Below are 17,288 nucleotides of genomic sequence, written 5' to 3'. Positions count from 1 at the left end.
GGAAACACAAATGCATGGAATCCAGGTGATGTCAACAGTTCCAATCCAGCACTTCCATTGACTTACCTGTTCATATTTTGTCTATACATTTAAAATGTTGTTCATTTAGCAGACACTCTTATCCAGAGCCAAACAGATTTTTCACTTCGGCTTGGGGATTGGAACCAGCGAACTGTCGGTTACTGGCCCAACGCTCTTAACCACTAGGCTACCTGTCGCCCCCCCCAATATAGTGTACATCTGTGTAAAACAGAGTAGATATAGTGCTTCAGATGTACCCTTTGTAATTACCTCACTAGTGTTAGGTTGGATGACTAAGACACCAGTAAACCACTTCAGACAGAGGCGTCAATAAGACATGGGTGGCACCACCCTGTGCCTGATGTAACGTCTACCAAGTGGCGGCACATGAACAAATKAATCCTTTCAATACAATCTAAATCACTAGAGACTTTGCTCATAAAAAAAATTGCAACATCCTGTCCAATGCTGAGTTTTTAGAAGAAAAAAAAACCCTGCCTTTTTCTAAACTTCTTCATTTGTAAGTTCAGTTTGTGTACTGAAGCATGCATTAAAGTGTGGTTTTGGGGGGGCGAACACTGGTCGATTCTGAACGGAGACTTTTCAGCTGGCCATCTGGTGACTGATGACAGAGCAGGAGGCTGAGTAAAGCCCTGCTAAAGAAGAGATTGTGGCGTGAGATAGATAGACTCCAACAAGCCAGTCCAGCTGTGCCTCGGTTCTTACATGGTCTCAGCAGCTGGCTGCTGGGCAAGCCCTTTCTCTCAGAAACACAGAAAGAAMGAGAGGAGAGGAGAGAGGGATGAGAAATAGAAGGGAACTGATAGTTGTAGCTGGTATGTATGCTKGTTTAACCATAACAGAGGTCAGTGACTGTTTTTAGGTAAAGTACTGTAAAATCTCTGAATATTGTGTGGCATGTATCCCAAATGCACTTGAATGGGAGTCCTGAATGAGCGGCAAGATAAATCAGTCTCCCCAGTGGAAATCTACACCGAACAAAAATATAAATGCAACATGTAGTGTTGGTCCCATGTTTCATGAGCTGAAATAAAATATCCCAGAAATTTTCCAACATGCACAAAACGCTTATTTCTCTCAAATGTTGTGCACAAATCTGTTTACATCCCCGTTGGTGAGCATTTCTCAAGATAATCCATCCACCTGACAGGTGTGGCATATCAAGAAGCTGATTAAACTACATGATCATTACACAGGTGCACCTTGTGCTGGGAACAATATCAGGCCACTCTAAAATGTGCAGTTTGTCACACAACACAATGACACAGATGTCTCCAGTTTTGAGGGAGCGTGCCATTGGCATGCTGACTGCAGGAATGTCCATCAAAGCTGTTGCCAGACAATTAAACGTTCATTTCTCTACCATAAACTGCCTCAAATGTCGTTTTACAGAATTGGGCAGTACGTCCAACCGGCCTCACAACCACAGACCACGTGTAACCACACCTTCCCAGGACCTCAACACCCGGTTTCTTCACCTGCGGGACCGTCTGAGTGCAGCCACATGGACAGCTGATGAAACTGAGTATTTCTGTCTGTAATAAAGCCCTTTTGTGGGGAAAAACTAATTCTGATTGGCTGTGTCTGGCTCCCCAGTGGGTGGGCCTATGCCCTCCCAGGCCCACCAAAGCTGTGCCCCTGCCCAGTCAGGTGAATTCCATAGATTAGGGCCTAATGAATTTATTTCAATTGACTGATTTTCTTATATGAACTGTAACTCAGTAAAAATGTTGAAATTGTTGCATGTTCCCTTTATATTTTTGTTCAGTATAGTTCAATAATTTTAAGGGAGATTTTGACAAGGTCAGCCCATGACAACAGCATCATGAGGACGTTATTCGAATTAAACGGCATTTAAAAAAAAAGACCATGATCAAAGACACATTCATATTGGCTATATCTATTTAATTTGCTATAAATAATGGAGGGGATCAGGATATAGAGCGCTGCTTCCATGATGTTCTGACCCTCCCACGCTGTGTCCCTGCTAGAGAATCCCTGCTCCTACTGTTCAGGCTTCAGCGAAAATCGGGCTCCCCGGTGACCCTGGCAGACAGGTTATTTCCTCAGATAGAGTTATTTCTAAGGATCCATAACGTCCGAAATGGGGAGGAAGACAAACAGGTTTTTTTTCTCCCCTCCCTCCAGTGACAGTGAGCAGCATTACTTAAAAGATACAAAAGCCGTTGGAGACAGAAGCATATTTGTGCTTAGTCACTGAAGTATTTAAGAGGAAACTCAATCTGGCGGTGGATGGTAAGAGTCTTATGTATTGGATGGCCCAGTGCCAAAGTGTATCCTTGGCAATGTCAAGCCTTGTGTCAGGCACTTAGAGGAGCTGCAGTAATATTTCCCTCCTCATGCATTTGCTGCTGTAAGGGAAGTGGTAAAACCATGAGGTGTAATGAGTAGGGCCACAGTTGAAAGACACTATGCAGCATCACCATCTCAGCACGTCTTTTGAAAACTACTGGATGTTCTAACCACAAATGTAAAAGACGTAAAATACAAATTGTGAGATGCTGTTGATAAAAATGATCATAGTGACTGGGTAATTATGCAGAGTGGGCCTCTGAATGCTTGTTACGGGGCCACCCACTTTGCTAGAAGTGACGTCAGACCAGTGTACTTTTATTTATTTAACTAGGCAAGTCAGTTAAGAACAAATTCTTATTTACAATGGCGGCCTATCCCGGGTAAACCCGGACGACGCTAGGCCAATTGTGCGCCGCCCTATGGGACTACCAATCACGTCCGGATGTGGTGCAGCCTGTGATGCAGCCTACACTACTACTTCAATGCCTTCCTGTTCAATTTGTCCGGATAATATTTTTTTTTTTACCTCAGATTTCATATGAATGATGATGATAGAGAATGTGGACAGGACTGCAGAGAGGCGGTTCTCGGATGTATGCCGTTGCCTCTCATACCGAGTGTGTACAGTGCATGACACAAGGCCAGTTTATGCTGCTCGGGATGATTCAAGGGCCTTGAGCTTAGCTCTGTTGAGGCCACCAAGCTCTCAGACTGACAGTCTGAGGCTGAARGCACAGGGGGGTATAGTCGTCTAGCACTGAGAAAGCTCCCTCGGTCTCTCGTAGGCTCTATTGCGCAGATCAGGGCTGAAATACACCCTTGAAAACAAGAGCGCTATGCTGGAGAATAAATCAATGTTAGGACACGGTTGACTGACAGAAGCACAATGTCAGCACAGGTAATGTTCAGTAAGGCATTCGACGGAAAACGTTTCAAAACGTCTCGCAACAGAAAACTGGAATGACCGTCTCTTATTGGGCAAGTACAAGTAGTCCCTCGCGGTTTCAGTGAGTTTTGCTCCGTTTGATGCCCGATGAACATGACCAAGGTCTACGCGCACTGGTTCCAATGAGGACAAGAAAATGGAGCAGAAGATGGAAAGATCTCATAAATAAATACAACATAGATTGTGGGTTCTGAATTGGAGCGTGGCGGTTGGGCGATGACAGGAGCCCACATTAATAATGTAGACATGCAGAGGAGGCTGTGGATAAGTCCCGGGACCTCCACCTGTTCTGCTCTCCCAGCTCTCCCCATCACTCAGCCCAGCTAGTGTCACGCAAAGCATGACATCCATCCAGGTATCCCTATAGCCGCCCAAAAAGCCCCATCAAAGCATGACATCCATCCAGGTATCCCTATAGCCGCCCAAAAAGCCCCATCAAAGCATGACATCCATCCAGGTATCCCTATAGCCGCCCAAAAAGCCCCATCAAAGTGCAGAGGCCTTCAGTACTCTGTTAATCTCTGCTCAGGTGTTTGTTAAATAATTGACCCCAAAACTAGTGCTGAGCAATTAACCAAACATGAAAAAAAACTAATAAAACGAATTGACCGACGTCTGTTTAATTACTATAATTCCATTTTGTCCGTTATTTTGGGGAACTCAATGCGCCGTTTCTCTAGAGAGAAATCAAATTATTCACGAGAGAAATTAAGTCAAGAACTATGTGGGACAAGGGCTCCCGAGTGGCGAAGCGGTCGCAGTACTTGAAGCGTAACTACAGACCCGGGTTTGATCCCAGGCTGTGCCACAGCCTGCCGTGACCGGGAGACCCATGAGGCGGCGCAAATCGGCCCAGCGTCGTCAAGGTTAATGGAGGGTTTGGCCGGCCGGGATTTCCTTGTCCCATAGTGACTCCTTGTGGCGGGCCGGGCGCCTGAAAGCTGACTTCGGTCACCAGCTGGACGGTGTTTCCTCCGACACATCGGTGCAGCTGGCTTCCGGGTTAAGTGAGCAGTGTGTCAAGAAGCTGTGCATCGCGTTTCGGAGGACGCATGGTTTTCCACCTTCGCCTCTCGTGAGTCCATATGGGATATCCAAACTACCAATTGGATATCACAAAATTGGGGAGAAAAAGGGGTAAAACATGTTTTTACGAGAATAATGTAAAAAAAACTGAAAAACACAGTACAAATAAAAAAATGAGACAAAACACAAATCACACTGGGCTGATTTTGTAGTTTTCATTAGGCAAATATTCAACCTAGTTTAGCGCAGAAACCTGGTCATTAAATACAATGACCATAATCCATTGCAACTGTTCTTTCCACCTACGGACAGAGGCGCATATACACACAGACCATACTGTAGAAGACTGCATGAGAAAGGAATCAGCAACAACGACCAGACGGATAGACACAGTTGGTGAGGTAGCTACACGATTGATATTGAGAGGGATAGACACAGTTGGTGAGGTAGCTACACGATTGATATTGAGAGGATAGAACAGTTGGTGAGTAGTACACGATGATATTGAGACGGATAGACACAAGTTGGTGAGGTAGCTACACGATTGATATTGAGAGGGATAGACACAGTTGGTGAGGTAGCTACACGATTGATTGAGAGGATAGACACAGTTGGTGAGGTAGCTACACGATTGATATTGAGAGGATAGACACAGTTGGTGAGGTAGCTACACGATTGATATTGAGAGGGATAGAACAGTTGGTGAGTAGCTACACGATTGATATTGAGAGGATAGACACAGTTGGTGAGGTAGCTACACGATTGATATTGAGACGGATAGACACAGTTGGTGAGGTAGCTACACGATTGATATTGAGAGGGATAGACACGTTGGGGAGTAGCTACACGATTGATATTGAGAGGGATAGACACAGTTGGTGAGGTAGCTACACGATTGATATTGAGAGGGATAGACACAGTTGGTGAGGTAGCTACACGATTGATATTGAGAGGATAACAGTTGGTGAGGTAGCTACACGATTGATATTGAGAGGGATAGACACAGTTGGTGAGGTAGCTACACGATTGATAGTTGTAGTAGTTGGTAATAAGCAGTCTTGAAAGTATCTTATCTACTTTGAAGAACTAGTAAAATGATTTAAAGATCAGCCAGCTAACTACTACTAGCCTAGCTAAATAGGATGACTCGTTCAATGGGGAGCACAGAGAATGCTAGATGGTTGTCTGGCTAGCTGGCTGGCTGCTACTGCCTGAGCAGATATGACATGACTTTAAGGAATTAAAAAGAATAAAGTCGTCAAATAAAACCTAGTAATATAGACAATTATTTATTTATTTTTTAAGTAAAGTAAGTCATGTGAATACATAATGAACATTCACTACCATCATGGGGCTCTTATTAATGGTTTCAACCCACTGTCAGTGTCAGTAAAAAGACAGGCAATGGCTAAGGGAAGCTCTAAATTAATTTGAATGTCATTATTTCATAACGCATTTAATGTGGAAAAAATAAAATCGAAACCGAAAACCGTGATTTGTTTTGTTAGATTATTTAAAAAAATAACTTAAAAAGCACTAAAAGCTCCCCCACCTCCCCCAAAATTCAGCCGACACCTCGGCTTTACTGCAAAAAGACCTGGCAACTTTCCTCCCATTTCCCGATGAAGACGAGGCAGTGTTTGATGTTGCCAGGCTCCGTTTTCCCCACAGAGCTGGTGGTAGAGCTCGAAAATGAAACTTGGTGCCTGCAAAGGCCTAAATGTCACCAAACCTCTGGTGTCTATCATATCAGGTATTAATGGGTCTTGACAACACAGCATTCTCACTTCAAAAATGATATTAAATGTTATGCATCTACCGTACGCTACTGTTTGCCATATAACAGTATAGTAGCGTTCTGAAGTCAGCACTTGGCAAACTTCTAGAATGATCCAACATGTGGGAGCACAGTTAAATATGAAGAAATAGCAGCAATAAGCCATCAGGAATTGTATCAAACATCAAGTGAAACGTTGTCAGCATAGTATCTAGTGTGTGGTGTGGATGCTGTGTTTGACGCATTATGAGGAAGCACAGTCAGTCTGTTTAAATAGGAGGGGAAAACAGCTATACGCCATCAGGAATTCTATCAGCTAAAACTAAGTCAAACACAGACGACATAATATCCAGTGTGTGGTGTGGGTGCGAATGGTATGGTGTTTCATCATGCTCTACCTGCAGAGGAACTTGGTGCTGCCGGGGGTGACCTCCAGGGTGAAGCACTCCCCTCCGTTCACACAGTAGTTCTTCTCGTTGTCGCTGCAGGCCGTCACATGGCTGGAGGTCTTCACCGCAGGGGTGGTGCTGGTGACAGCTGCAGGACAATACCAGGGGGTGATTAGCGGGAGAGAAATGGACTTAGGCATCCTAGTGGACCCCTGGGGCGGGGTGATCAGCTGAACACTAGCTCTTAGCACAAAGCTACTATGTACCACGATTTATACCTGTGCCCTTCGTTACAGCAGAATAGAAAATGACTGGGAAGTTAAGAGACATAGTAAATGAAGCATTGGAAGCACACGCAGACAGGATGTGCTCATTGACTACAGCTATCCTTGACAGTGAATATATCTGCAAAAAGCTTTAGCACAAATAACACCTTTATAACAAAGTTATACATATGAACACAAATCTTTACAACAAAAAACACCTCTTTTGGTAGAGTGATCACTTCAACAACTCAAATATTAATGTTCTATTCCTGAGCCCAATAKCGGGAGACAAGTCCCAAAGCAATGATGTAAGACATGAAAACCCACGAGCATAAACTTCCTATAAAGTTGAAAAATGCAACAATAAAAACAGCAGAGACAGTAAAAGCAGCGATATAACAAACAGGAATAAGAAATCTCTGAATAAATGTTATCAAGAGAAAAAGCCTACCTCAAGATTGCATTACTTCTTTCTATCTAATTACTTTAACCCTAATTACATTCACCTATAATTTCCAAAACTTCTACAAGCATTTCAGAATGGTAATCTTATCTTCAATAAACAAGCATTGGAGTTCGAGCCCCTGAGCTCACCTGTGATGTTTCTGAAAAGTCTCGAAATGTGGCGACTCATTTCCACTCTTGTGCCCATCGGAGCAGCTCTGACCACTGCTGTCCCAGTAGATCAATAGGTTGGAGTTCTAAATACTGTCTGCTGGAGGTCTCTAATGCCTCTCGCCACTACCGCTCCTCACCAGGCTGCACTGCTTTAAAGCCCATAAGCATTTTAAAGATGTCAGAGCTCAATGACTGAGGGGTGGAATGAGTTCTCGCCTCTCGCAAAACAAATATGCAAAGCGTAATCCAGACACCTGCCAGAGCGATAWTGTGTTTGTGACAAACAGGCATTCTTCCTGGCATGGACGCACGCTCTCGTCAGCCTGACGGTGAGTAGGGTATGAAAAAAATAATAAAATATATATATATTTTTTTAAACGGCCCCGTCGCAGAGCCTCTCCAGCACCACAAGGGCAGAAGGAATGTGTGTTCACATACTAATTGTCTGCTTAACGACCACTTTTTCATACTGGTTAATTCCAGCCAGACGAGGTGAGCATTGCTGCACATATTTCCTCCTTTTAAAAACCCTCCCCGCCCTGATGTCTCTTACTCACGCGTTCCCCATCCAATGGTAAGCAGATCGTGACCCGGATGCCAATGTGAACCATTTAGTACCCATTGGCTATTCCGGCGTAGTGCTGTTGCCTGTGTCTCCTTCCTGACAGACAATCGAGTTAACTCGTACATTATTATTGAGATGACGTCATGATTTCATAGGTCACAGACCCCATCAGGTAACATGTTATACCGAGAGACATTACAGTTAAATCTCTAGGGGCCATACTGCTGTCTCCCAGTAAACAAATACCACTGGTTGAATAATTGACAATGCAACATATTGCTTATCTTCCCCAGATCTACAGTCTACTGCATGCAGCAATAGCAGCAGAACATCAATCAAGAGTCTGAAACCTCCTGTTCATTGTAAAAGACAGGAACGCATGCTCCCCTCTGCATACAGATAGACTGTAGCTAATATATGACAAATCTCCTCACAGAGATGACGCAATTACATTAGGGATGAAATAAGACAAAACATTTAAATAAATAAAAAATAGGACACAACATTCAAGTAGGCAAGTCTACTAAAACAATGACAAGTGCATAAATGTTGATACAATTTGCCTTATTACCGTTCATTAATGCCAACCATTCCAACAATATGACCCTCCAACTTTCAGGGACCAAACTGTGGGGCAGTTTCTATTTGAAGGTTTGAAACATTTCCAGCACTGCAACTACAAGACAGGCAACTTGGCCTACCTAAGATTCCTCMGTTAGATATGAGTAATTTCCCAGTCAGAGAGGGGAAAAAATCTGATTCCCCATTACTGACCTTTTCAGCTTTTAATTGGGACCTTTCAAAATGTCACCCAGCTATCGATACAAACCCCATTACTGCCAGTAATTTAATCAGCAAAAAAAAGTCTACATTGTTATCTAAAATGCATCAGAACATATTGAATACATTAGAGCCAGCAACGGTAATATTCAGTACAAATCAGTCACCAGTAACCACATTCTTTACTTGCAGAGGCTTAATCCAGTGTCAAAACAGGGAGAAACAGGGTATGAAATATTGTGCATATTGCAGCAGAGGCTTAATGAGAGAAGAGGGCRGTTGAGGCTATTTTTAACAAGGGGTATTTAGTTACAATGCTGGAGAGCTGAACCTGCATGTTTTTTCCCCGTCGTGTCTGATGGAAGCAGGCAGTGGGGAGGAGATCGATTCAGTTCCATTTCATTTTATTTATTTTTGCTGGTGAATAAGAAACCAAAAACCGGGAAGCAGAGAGACATAATGGTGTAGAGCCAACGGCAGGCGAGTGGTGGATTTTTGCCGACCAAGCAGTCCACTGCGGCGGACATTGTCTGAGAAGGCAGTTTCCCCTAAGTGTGATCAAGGACAGACCATAATGCATTGCGCCAGTGGACCTCTGTCTCATCACGACTCATCACCTCAGGGACAACACCAGAGGTTAGAACTCGGTCACCTCAGACACAGAGAACATAATGCCACACTACTCTTGCCTACTACACTGTGACACCACAGTATGTAAGACTGTGCTCTGATCATTGGAAAACACTGAACATGAGCTATAACATTACGCAACACTTAAAATAAGCTGTAACATACAGTATGTAACAGATCATAATTTTACACATACACAAACTGGGCCCAAAACTAAGATTAATCGTGTAGGCTGTTTTGTCATGTTAATGAGAGCATCCCAACGGCCTCATGGATCATAGTTTGACAAGAGAGCTGGGCGATATGGACAAAAGTCCATATCCCGATATATTGACTAAATTATCACGATACGTTTACAACATTAATGTGCACCAGTYATTTTTTATATTACCCTTAAAACTACTACTACTGGTTTGATGCTTGTAGCTACCAAATTGTCCCATTAACAAATCACCCATATTAGCAAACTTACTTTATTTCAAACGTCACATAACTCTACTGAAGGCTATTTATCGTAGTGAACGATATCTGCAAATGTCCACGATAAGTGGTCGGTATGGTCGGTGTCAATAATTTAGGGTTGATCGTCCCACCTCTAGTGTTCGAGTAAATAGAAGTACAGAGCAGAGTACAACTGGAAATAGATGTTTAACTACAATGATGCAGGAGCATGTAATATATAGTTGAAATCAAGGCTGGGTTTTAGACATTAGAAAAAGTTTTCAATTAAAATGGTCAAAAATAAACAAAATTGGCTTCTTAACAAAGAGCAATTTCTCAAGCAAGAATTTAGCTAGGACTGTCTGGGAGTGGACTGAGTGGGGAGGGGGAAACTGAAAACTAGCTGTTATTGGCTGTTATTGATCTATTAACTAATTTACCTCCTGGTGATGTCACCAGACAGGCCAAAACTCCATCCCACCAAAACAGGCTGACATTTCAGGTGGTATTTTCAAACAGCTCTTACATTAAAAGGCATTATAATAATTTTCACATGACTATCACAACCTCAGTGTGGAAATATATTTAAAACACAGAGAATCACGTTTTTGACTGCACTGGGCCTTTAAGAAACCTTAAAAAACATTAAGACCAATACTTTATGAAAATAACTGGCTGAAAGAGCAAAATGTTAAAGCAACAATCTTGTTTCCACATTAATGGCGTTACTAAATTGGTTGAAATCAATATTCTATAAATGTTTCTGCTGTCAAGGATGCCTCCTTTTGCATAGATCGATCATTATGTCTGCCCCGAGTATGGCTGCAAAATTATTACCATCAACGAATCTCTATGCTGCTATTTAATACAACAACCACCCCCATTACCATCAACTGATCTCTATGCTGCTATTTAATACAACAACCACCCCCATTTCCACAACTGATAGCTTATGCTGCTATTTAAATACAACAAACCCAACCCCATGACCATCAACTGATAATCTATGCTGGCTATTTAATACAACAACCACCCCCATTACCATCAACTGATATTCCTATGCTGCTTTAATACAAACAACCACCCCCATTACCATCAACTGATATCTATGCTGCTATTAATACAACAACCACCCCATACCATCAACTGATGATCTATGCTGCTATTTTAATACAAACAACCCGCCCCATTACCATCAACTGATATCTATGCTTTTGTATTTAAGTCAACAAACCACCCCCATTACCATCAACTGATATACTATGCTGCTATTTAATACAACAAACCACCCCCATTACCAATCAACTGATATCTATGCTGCTTATTTAATACAACAACCACCCCCATTACCATCAACTGATATCTATGCTCTATTTAATACAACAACCACCCCCATTACCATCAACTGATATCTATGCTGCTATTTAATACAACAACCACCCCCATTACCATCAACTGATGTCTATGCTGCTATTTAATACAACAACCACCCCCATTACCATCAACTGATATCTATGCTGCTATTTCTTATCAAAAGAATGGTGGATTATCAAGACTCTTAATGACCTGAATGAATGAGTCATATCTTCTCTGCAAATTTTAGGACAGATTTATTAAAACATAGTGCTAGACTCCCTCCCAACGCCAGACAGACGTTTCAACAAATGGTGAGCAGAGGGTTTCCAGCAGCTTTTGGCTAACGACTGGGATCATTAATCAAAAAAAGTAAGGGGTGCTGACAAAGGCTGAGTCCCAAAAGGCACCCTATTCCCTACATAGTTCAATACTTTTGACCAGGGATCTGTRTAGGGAATAGGGTGCAATTTGGGACGCAGATAATAAACTGTGACATATATAACAACGTGTGACTGGCCATTATGGAATGGACAGAGCTACGGCATCAAACTTTTAATGAGGATGTTTTCACAACGCTTTGTTGAGTGTCCTGTCAAAAAAAAAAAAGAATAATCTGTAAAGACACGGCCTGACTCGCCGGCGCTTACGACAACGTTCGCGTGGTAATCATCACTGATCCATTAGGGTTTGTTTTAAGGGAATGCTTTGGGAGGGAACACACATACACAACCCTGTCACTGTTTGTGCAGCAAAACCACCCTCTCCTCTGATGGGCCAGTCCCCTGTGTGTGTTTGGCAGTGTGTGCATCTGGTGAGGACAGATGACCAGCAGGCTAGGTGTGCCTCTCTCTGTGTGTGTGTGTGTGTGTGTGTGTGTGTCAGATGATTAATATCACCACAGCTAGGCCCATGTCTACAGGGGAGGGAAACCGACGTTGGCTGGCGTGGGACTACACAACGATGACGGATTGTACTATAACAAATTAAACATCATGGTGATGTGGACCCGTGTTGTTCAACTGGTAGAGCATGGCATTTTCAAAATGTCTGGATCGCAGGTTTGATTCCTGCTGGGGCCACCCATACAAAAATGTATGCACTCCCTACTGTGCCTTTGGATAAAAGAATGTCCTAAATGGCATATAAAATGGGTGGGGGGGGTTTGGAGCCTTGAGGCAAATATCTTCCAGTTCAATAAATTGCTTCTAAGCGTGGAGTTTAAAACGCTGGGCTGGCTTGCATTGTTAATGCAGCCTGTAGCTGTAAATCGCAGTCACTTTAAATTCCAGTCAGRAAAAAAACGCACCCAGAAGCAGGATTCTGATTAAGCTAAAAATACTGTTTTCTGAGTTAATTTACACCCATTCTTTCAATTTCACACCATAACTAATGATGGTGAAAATAAAAGATATTGGATAGCCATTTCAATGGCTGTTAACAGACTGCTACAGACCCCCCAATGTCTGTTTAGCTTATACAGTATTTGTCYTGTTACACACTTGTACAAGTGTGGAATTTAAATGAGTTTTWTTTTTGCATATCCCCRCCCCTGGAGCAATTKGTGTTAAGTGCCTTGGTCAAGGGCACAGMAACAGATTTTTGACCTTGTCAGCTCCGGGATTCAAACCACTGACCTTTTAAATTACTGGACCAACACTCCCACCTCAAGGCTAYGTGCCATTCTTTAGTGGCAGATATAATTAATTACACAAGTGCATGTGAAGACATAACAATAAATATAGTCCATGTACACTGTGTAAGTGATGAATATTCATCATAATCCTTGGCAATGTCCAACTAAACATTCTAGAAACAAACACCATGTTACCTATAGATTTTAAAATGGCTCCTTAAAGTGAAATTAGCAGGCTCAAGGAGAGTATTATGGTATAAACATTTCATCTCGAGCCAACCTTACATYGCTAGCTACAACATACAGAAAACTTGTGACATGCTTCTAGATAGAGTATCCTATCCACAAACCACATCCCTTGGGTATCTGAGCACCAAATTACCTGCTTATCTGCTCTGTTAGAGAGGAAGCCCATTGTCTCAGACCACGTCCTGTGTSTGTGTGAGGCTACTCCTGGCTATTAGGGTCTCAGTGCTTGGGGCTACTCCTGGCTATAGATTAGCAGTGCTATCATCTGTTTTAATTAGCAGTGTCACCYGATTGGCTAATTACTCTCATGCGGTCTTCTGTTTATTTCCTGTCAGGGTTTTGTGTACAAAGATGAGGAGCCTCATCATATATCACAGCTGTTGACAAGGAATTGGTTTGTGTTCTCCCACACCTGAGAGACTTTGTACAGGCAACTACGAATGTATGTTCTGATGAGAACAAACACCGACAGCCACTCCATAGACATCACTTGGAATGCAACAGACTTTCCACAGAGTCCTATTTTTGTCAATGCTCTAGCTCCTCCGACAACAACCTCATCTCAGGTCTATGAACCCTGCACGTGCTGCGGATGGATGCTTGGCAACAGCGCAGCAGTCCTCAGTGTGTGGAGGCCTCCGGGGCTGCTCTTCTACCGGCAAGCTGTTGAGTCATTAGGGAGACCGGCCAACCTGATTGCTCTCTTTATTCTGGCCCCGGGGCCTCCACACAGCGCTGCTTCCTGTTTAAACATACTGAGGCCTCCCTGACTTGACAGATTTGAACAAAAGGACGGCTCTGAAAAACCAACGGGAGTCTACAGAGTCAGCTGGGGACGAGCCCAGAGGAAGGCATTGGGAAGAGGAGCAGTTTGATGGTTACTCAGCTTGGGGGTTTTGTATGCCCTGTATCGTCTAGACTCAGCAATGGATATAAATGGAAGAAAGGCTGTGAAGGATGACAATCGACATTCCTGAAAATCTCCATTTTACAACTAGATTTCAGGTTTTTCAGAAATCCCGGTTGGATGATTCCCAGAATAATTAAGGAATAAGCAGGAGGGGCATCATCCAACTGGGAACATTTCCAGAATTGTTCAATCGTAGATGGGAGTGACCGAACCTGAAACTGTCAAAGACTAAGTGGATAGCTTTGCTCTACCGTGTATCTTAAATCCCCCCCATGACTATGCCCTTTGTAAAACTACGCATTTGGTCACTTCCAAAGCCCTGAGAGAGACCGAGAGACACTTTGAAGATACTTGTATGATAATTAGGGACTACAGTAGCTGAGCCAAGAGGGAAAGTATTGCAAGGGTATTGATTTGCCTTAAAATATTYCTGTCAATGATTAAGTGGCCACCTTTGCAGTAGTAATTAATTAACCCTGGCTCCAAAGTAAAAACTGACCATTACAGGAAGATCTTTAATGGTCTTTAAATGCTAATCTATATTGTCATTGAGCAAACTTGTCTCAAGGCTGAAGGGAAATCTTAAAATATGGCTGGCCACTTACATCCTTCATATATAATCAATTCAATTTAAGGGCTTTATTGGCATGGGAAACATATGTTTACATAGCCAAAGCTAGTCAAATACATAACAAATTAAATTCTAAATATTACACATTCAAAAGTTCCAAAAGAATAAAGACATTTCAAATGTCATATTATGTATATATACAGTGTTGTAATCTCTGCTTGTAGGCAGAAACTTAGGATTCAGTTAGTTTCAGTCTAACATCCTGGGWTCAAAGGACATGCTAACCTTGATCTTGGGTTTGATGTGGGACTGTTTGAATGCATCACCGTGAGTCATGCATGGGCTAGAGAGGTTGTCCAGGTCCACCATTGTTGCATGATGATGATGTCAGGACTCTAGCCTCTCCCGCTCCCAAAACGTGCATTAACATGCCCATCACCAAAAATGTTAAGAACATTTTGAGAACCAATCCCATCACTCTTTGCCATCTCTGGATTAGGTTGAAATCCCGACTTGATCTACAGGCCTGACTATAACTGATGAGTACAAGAATCTCTTTCCAGTAGGCCTCTGGTCCCACTGTCGTCCCTGGCCTCCATCCTCCTCTGCGTCCACTGTCGCCTGTCCTCCCATTCCTCCCTCTGGTCCACTGTCCGTCCCTGTCCTCCATCCTCCTCTGGTCCACTGTCCGTCCCTGTCCTCCATCCTCCTCTGGTCCACTGTCCGTCCCTGTCCTCCATCCTCCTCTGGTCCACTGTCCGTCCCTGTCCTCCATCCTCCTCTGGTCCACTGTCCGTCCCTGTCCTCCATCCTCCTCTGGTCCACTGTCCGTCCCTGTCCTCCATCCTCCTCTGGTCCACTGTCCGTCCTGTCCTCCATCCTCCTCTGGTTCCACTGTCCGTCCCTGTCCTCCATCCTCCTCTGGTCCACTGTCCGTCCCTGTCCTCCATCCTCCTCTGGTCCACTGTCCGTCCCTGTCCTCCATCCTCCTCTGGTCCACTGTCCGTCCCTTCCTCCATCCTCCTCTGGTCCACTGTCCGTCCCTGTCCTCCATCCTCCTCTGGCCCACTGTCCGTCCCTGTCCTCCATCCTCCTCTGGTCCACTGTCCGTCCCTGTCCTCCATCCTCCTCTGGTCCACTGTCCGTCCCTGTCCTCCATCCTCCTCTGGTCACTGTCCGTCCCTGTCCTCCATCCTCCTCTGGTCCACTGTCCGTCCCTGTCCTCCATCCTCCTCTGGTCCACTGTCCGTCCCTGTCCTCCATCCTCCTCTGGTCCACTGTCCGTCCCTGTCCTCCATCCTCCTCTGGCTTCCACTGTCCGTCCCTGTCCTCCATCCTCCTTCCATGTGCCCACTGTCCGTCCCTTCCTCCATCCTCCTCTGGTCCACTGTCCGTCCCTGTCCTCCATCCTCCTCTGGTCCACTGTCCGTCCCTGTCCTCCATCCTCCTCTGGTCCACGGTCTGACTGACACCCACTGTCCGTCCCTGTCCTCCATCCTCCTCTGGTCCACGKTCTGAYTGACACCCACTGTCCGTCCCTATCCTCCATCCCTAGCCCTGAGATGGATTAGACTAGGGTCATGTGACAACACTGAAACCGGAGTAAGAGGATTTCACGGAAATGAATGGTCTATGGTCACAGACCTAGCTTATCATGATGATGATGATGATGATGATTCTTTACTCTTATTGAACCAATTAAGTTGATTGAGAGCACATTCTCATTTACAGCAAATTGGGAAGAGTTGCATTGGGGGCATTCGGTGCTGAATGAGCTGATCTGAAGCCAAGAATTATTGCAAATAAAGTTGTACATTTWTTTWTTAWTTTTTTWATAATAAAAGTTTGTTTCATGGAGCTTTGATTTTAATGATGAACTTTTCCAGCACTTACTTTCAGTTGAAAAACAACAGGGTAATGGAGGAAGAACCATGAGGGGATTGTGGAAATGGAGTGACAGGGGACTTCATTTAAGAGGCTGTGTTTGATGAAAGAAATTCAGACAATCAAAATGTACTTCGTTGTGCGTGGGCCCCTGAACACATACAGATTTAAAATCAAGTGAGTGATGCACACGGGGGAAGAAAACATGAGTAATAATATATATCTCTGTACCTATTGATTGAGGACTGCTGGGCGTGCAGCAATAAAACTAGGAACGGCATCTGTTCACGAATCTTCCACTTAAAGATGCACTACACAGAAATCGCTCCGCCATTTCCAGGTTACTAAAATGMTAATATTTTGCCTAATTTCAGTTTGTGTGACAAAACGAGCAAGTATAGTGTAGAGAATCATTGTACAATCTAAACCGCTGTGAAATATTTTTCYATAACCMAAAATATTTTTCAGCTGTTTGAAGCTAGTGTACAACGGGAAGCATAGCACATAAAGAATATATCTACCGCTTCTTAAGACTTGCTTTCGATGAGAACGACAGATCTATAACACACATTTCTATGTGAATTTTGGTCGGGTCGCCCAGAAAGTAAAATATTGCAGCTTTAAAATCTAAAACACTAAGACCTGAGGGTACATCTTCCTTCACAAAACTGAAAAGAAACATTAAATCATAATTCTCCTTGAAAAATTCAAAGCCATATCCATACTTTAATTTCTTGTGGTCAAGTCAACGGTTACTCGTTGGCTTTGTACATCTTCCTTGCACATTCATAACAGCAACAGAATGAAGCATATGGATAAAATGTTAAAACAGAACCTTACTAATTTATTGAAAAATAGCGAAGTCCACTATGGAGGATGATGGAGTGCT

The 17,288-nt window shown here is 43.4% G+C and overlaps 1 protein-coding gene across 8 annotated transcripts in view; it reads right to left on the bottom strand.

Annotated features, from left to right (window-relative positions):
* The window catches only part of nrg1 (neuregulin 1), a 165,705-nt gene that overhangs the window by 15,435 nt on the left and 132,982 nt on the right, over window positions 1-17,288 (bottom strand). For all 8 annotated transcript variants that reach the window (XM_023984616.1, XM_070442886.1, XM_023984615.1 and 5 more), the window contains one exon: window positions 6,506-6,644. In XM_023984616.1, coding sequence (XP_023840384.1) covers window positions 6,506-6,644 — 139 coding nt within the window. The remainder of the gene's footprint in view (window positions 1-6,505; window positions 6,645-17,288) is intronic.

This window comes from Salvelinus sp. IW2-2015, linkage group LG4q.1:29 (assembly GCF_002910315.2).
Source record: "Salvelinus sp. IW2-2015 linkage group LG4q.1:29, ASM291031v2, whole genome shotgun sequence".
NCBI classification, from domain to species: domain Eukaryota; kingdom Metazoa; phylum Chordata; class Actinopteri; order Salmoniformes; family Salmonidae; genus Salvelinus; species Salvelinus sp. IW2-2015.
This window is presented reverse-complemented; position numbering and strand designations above follow the sequence as displayed.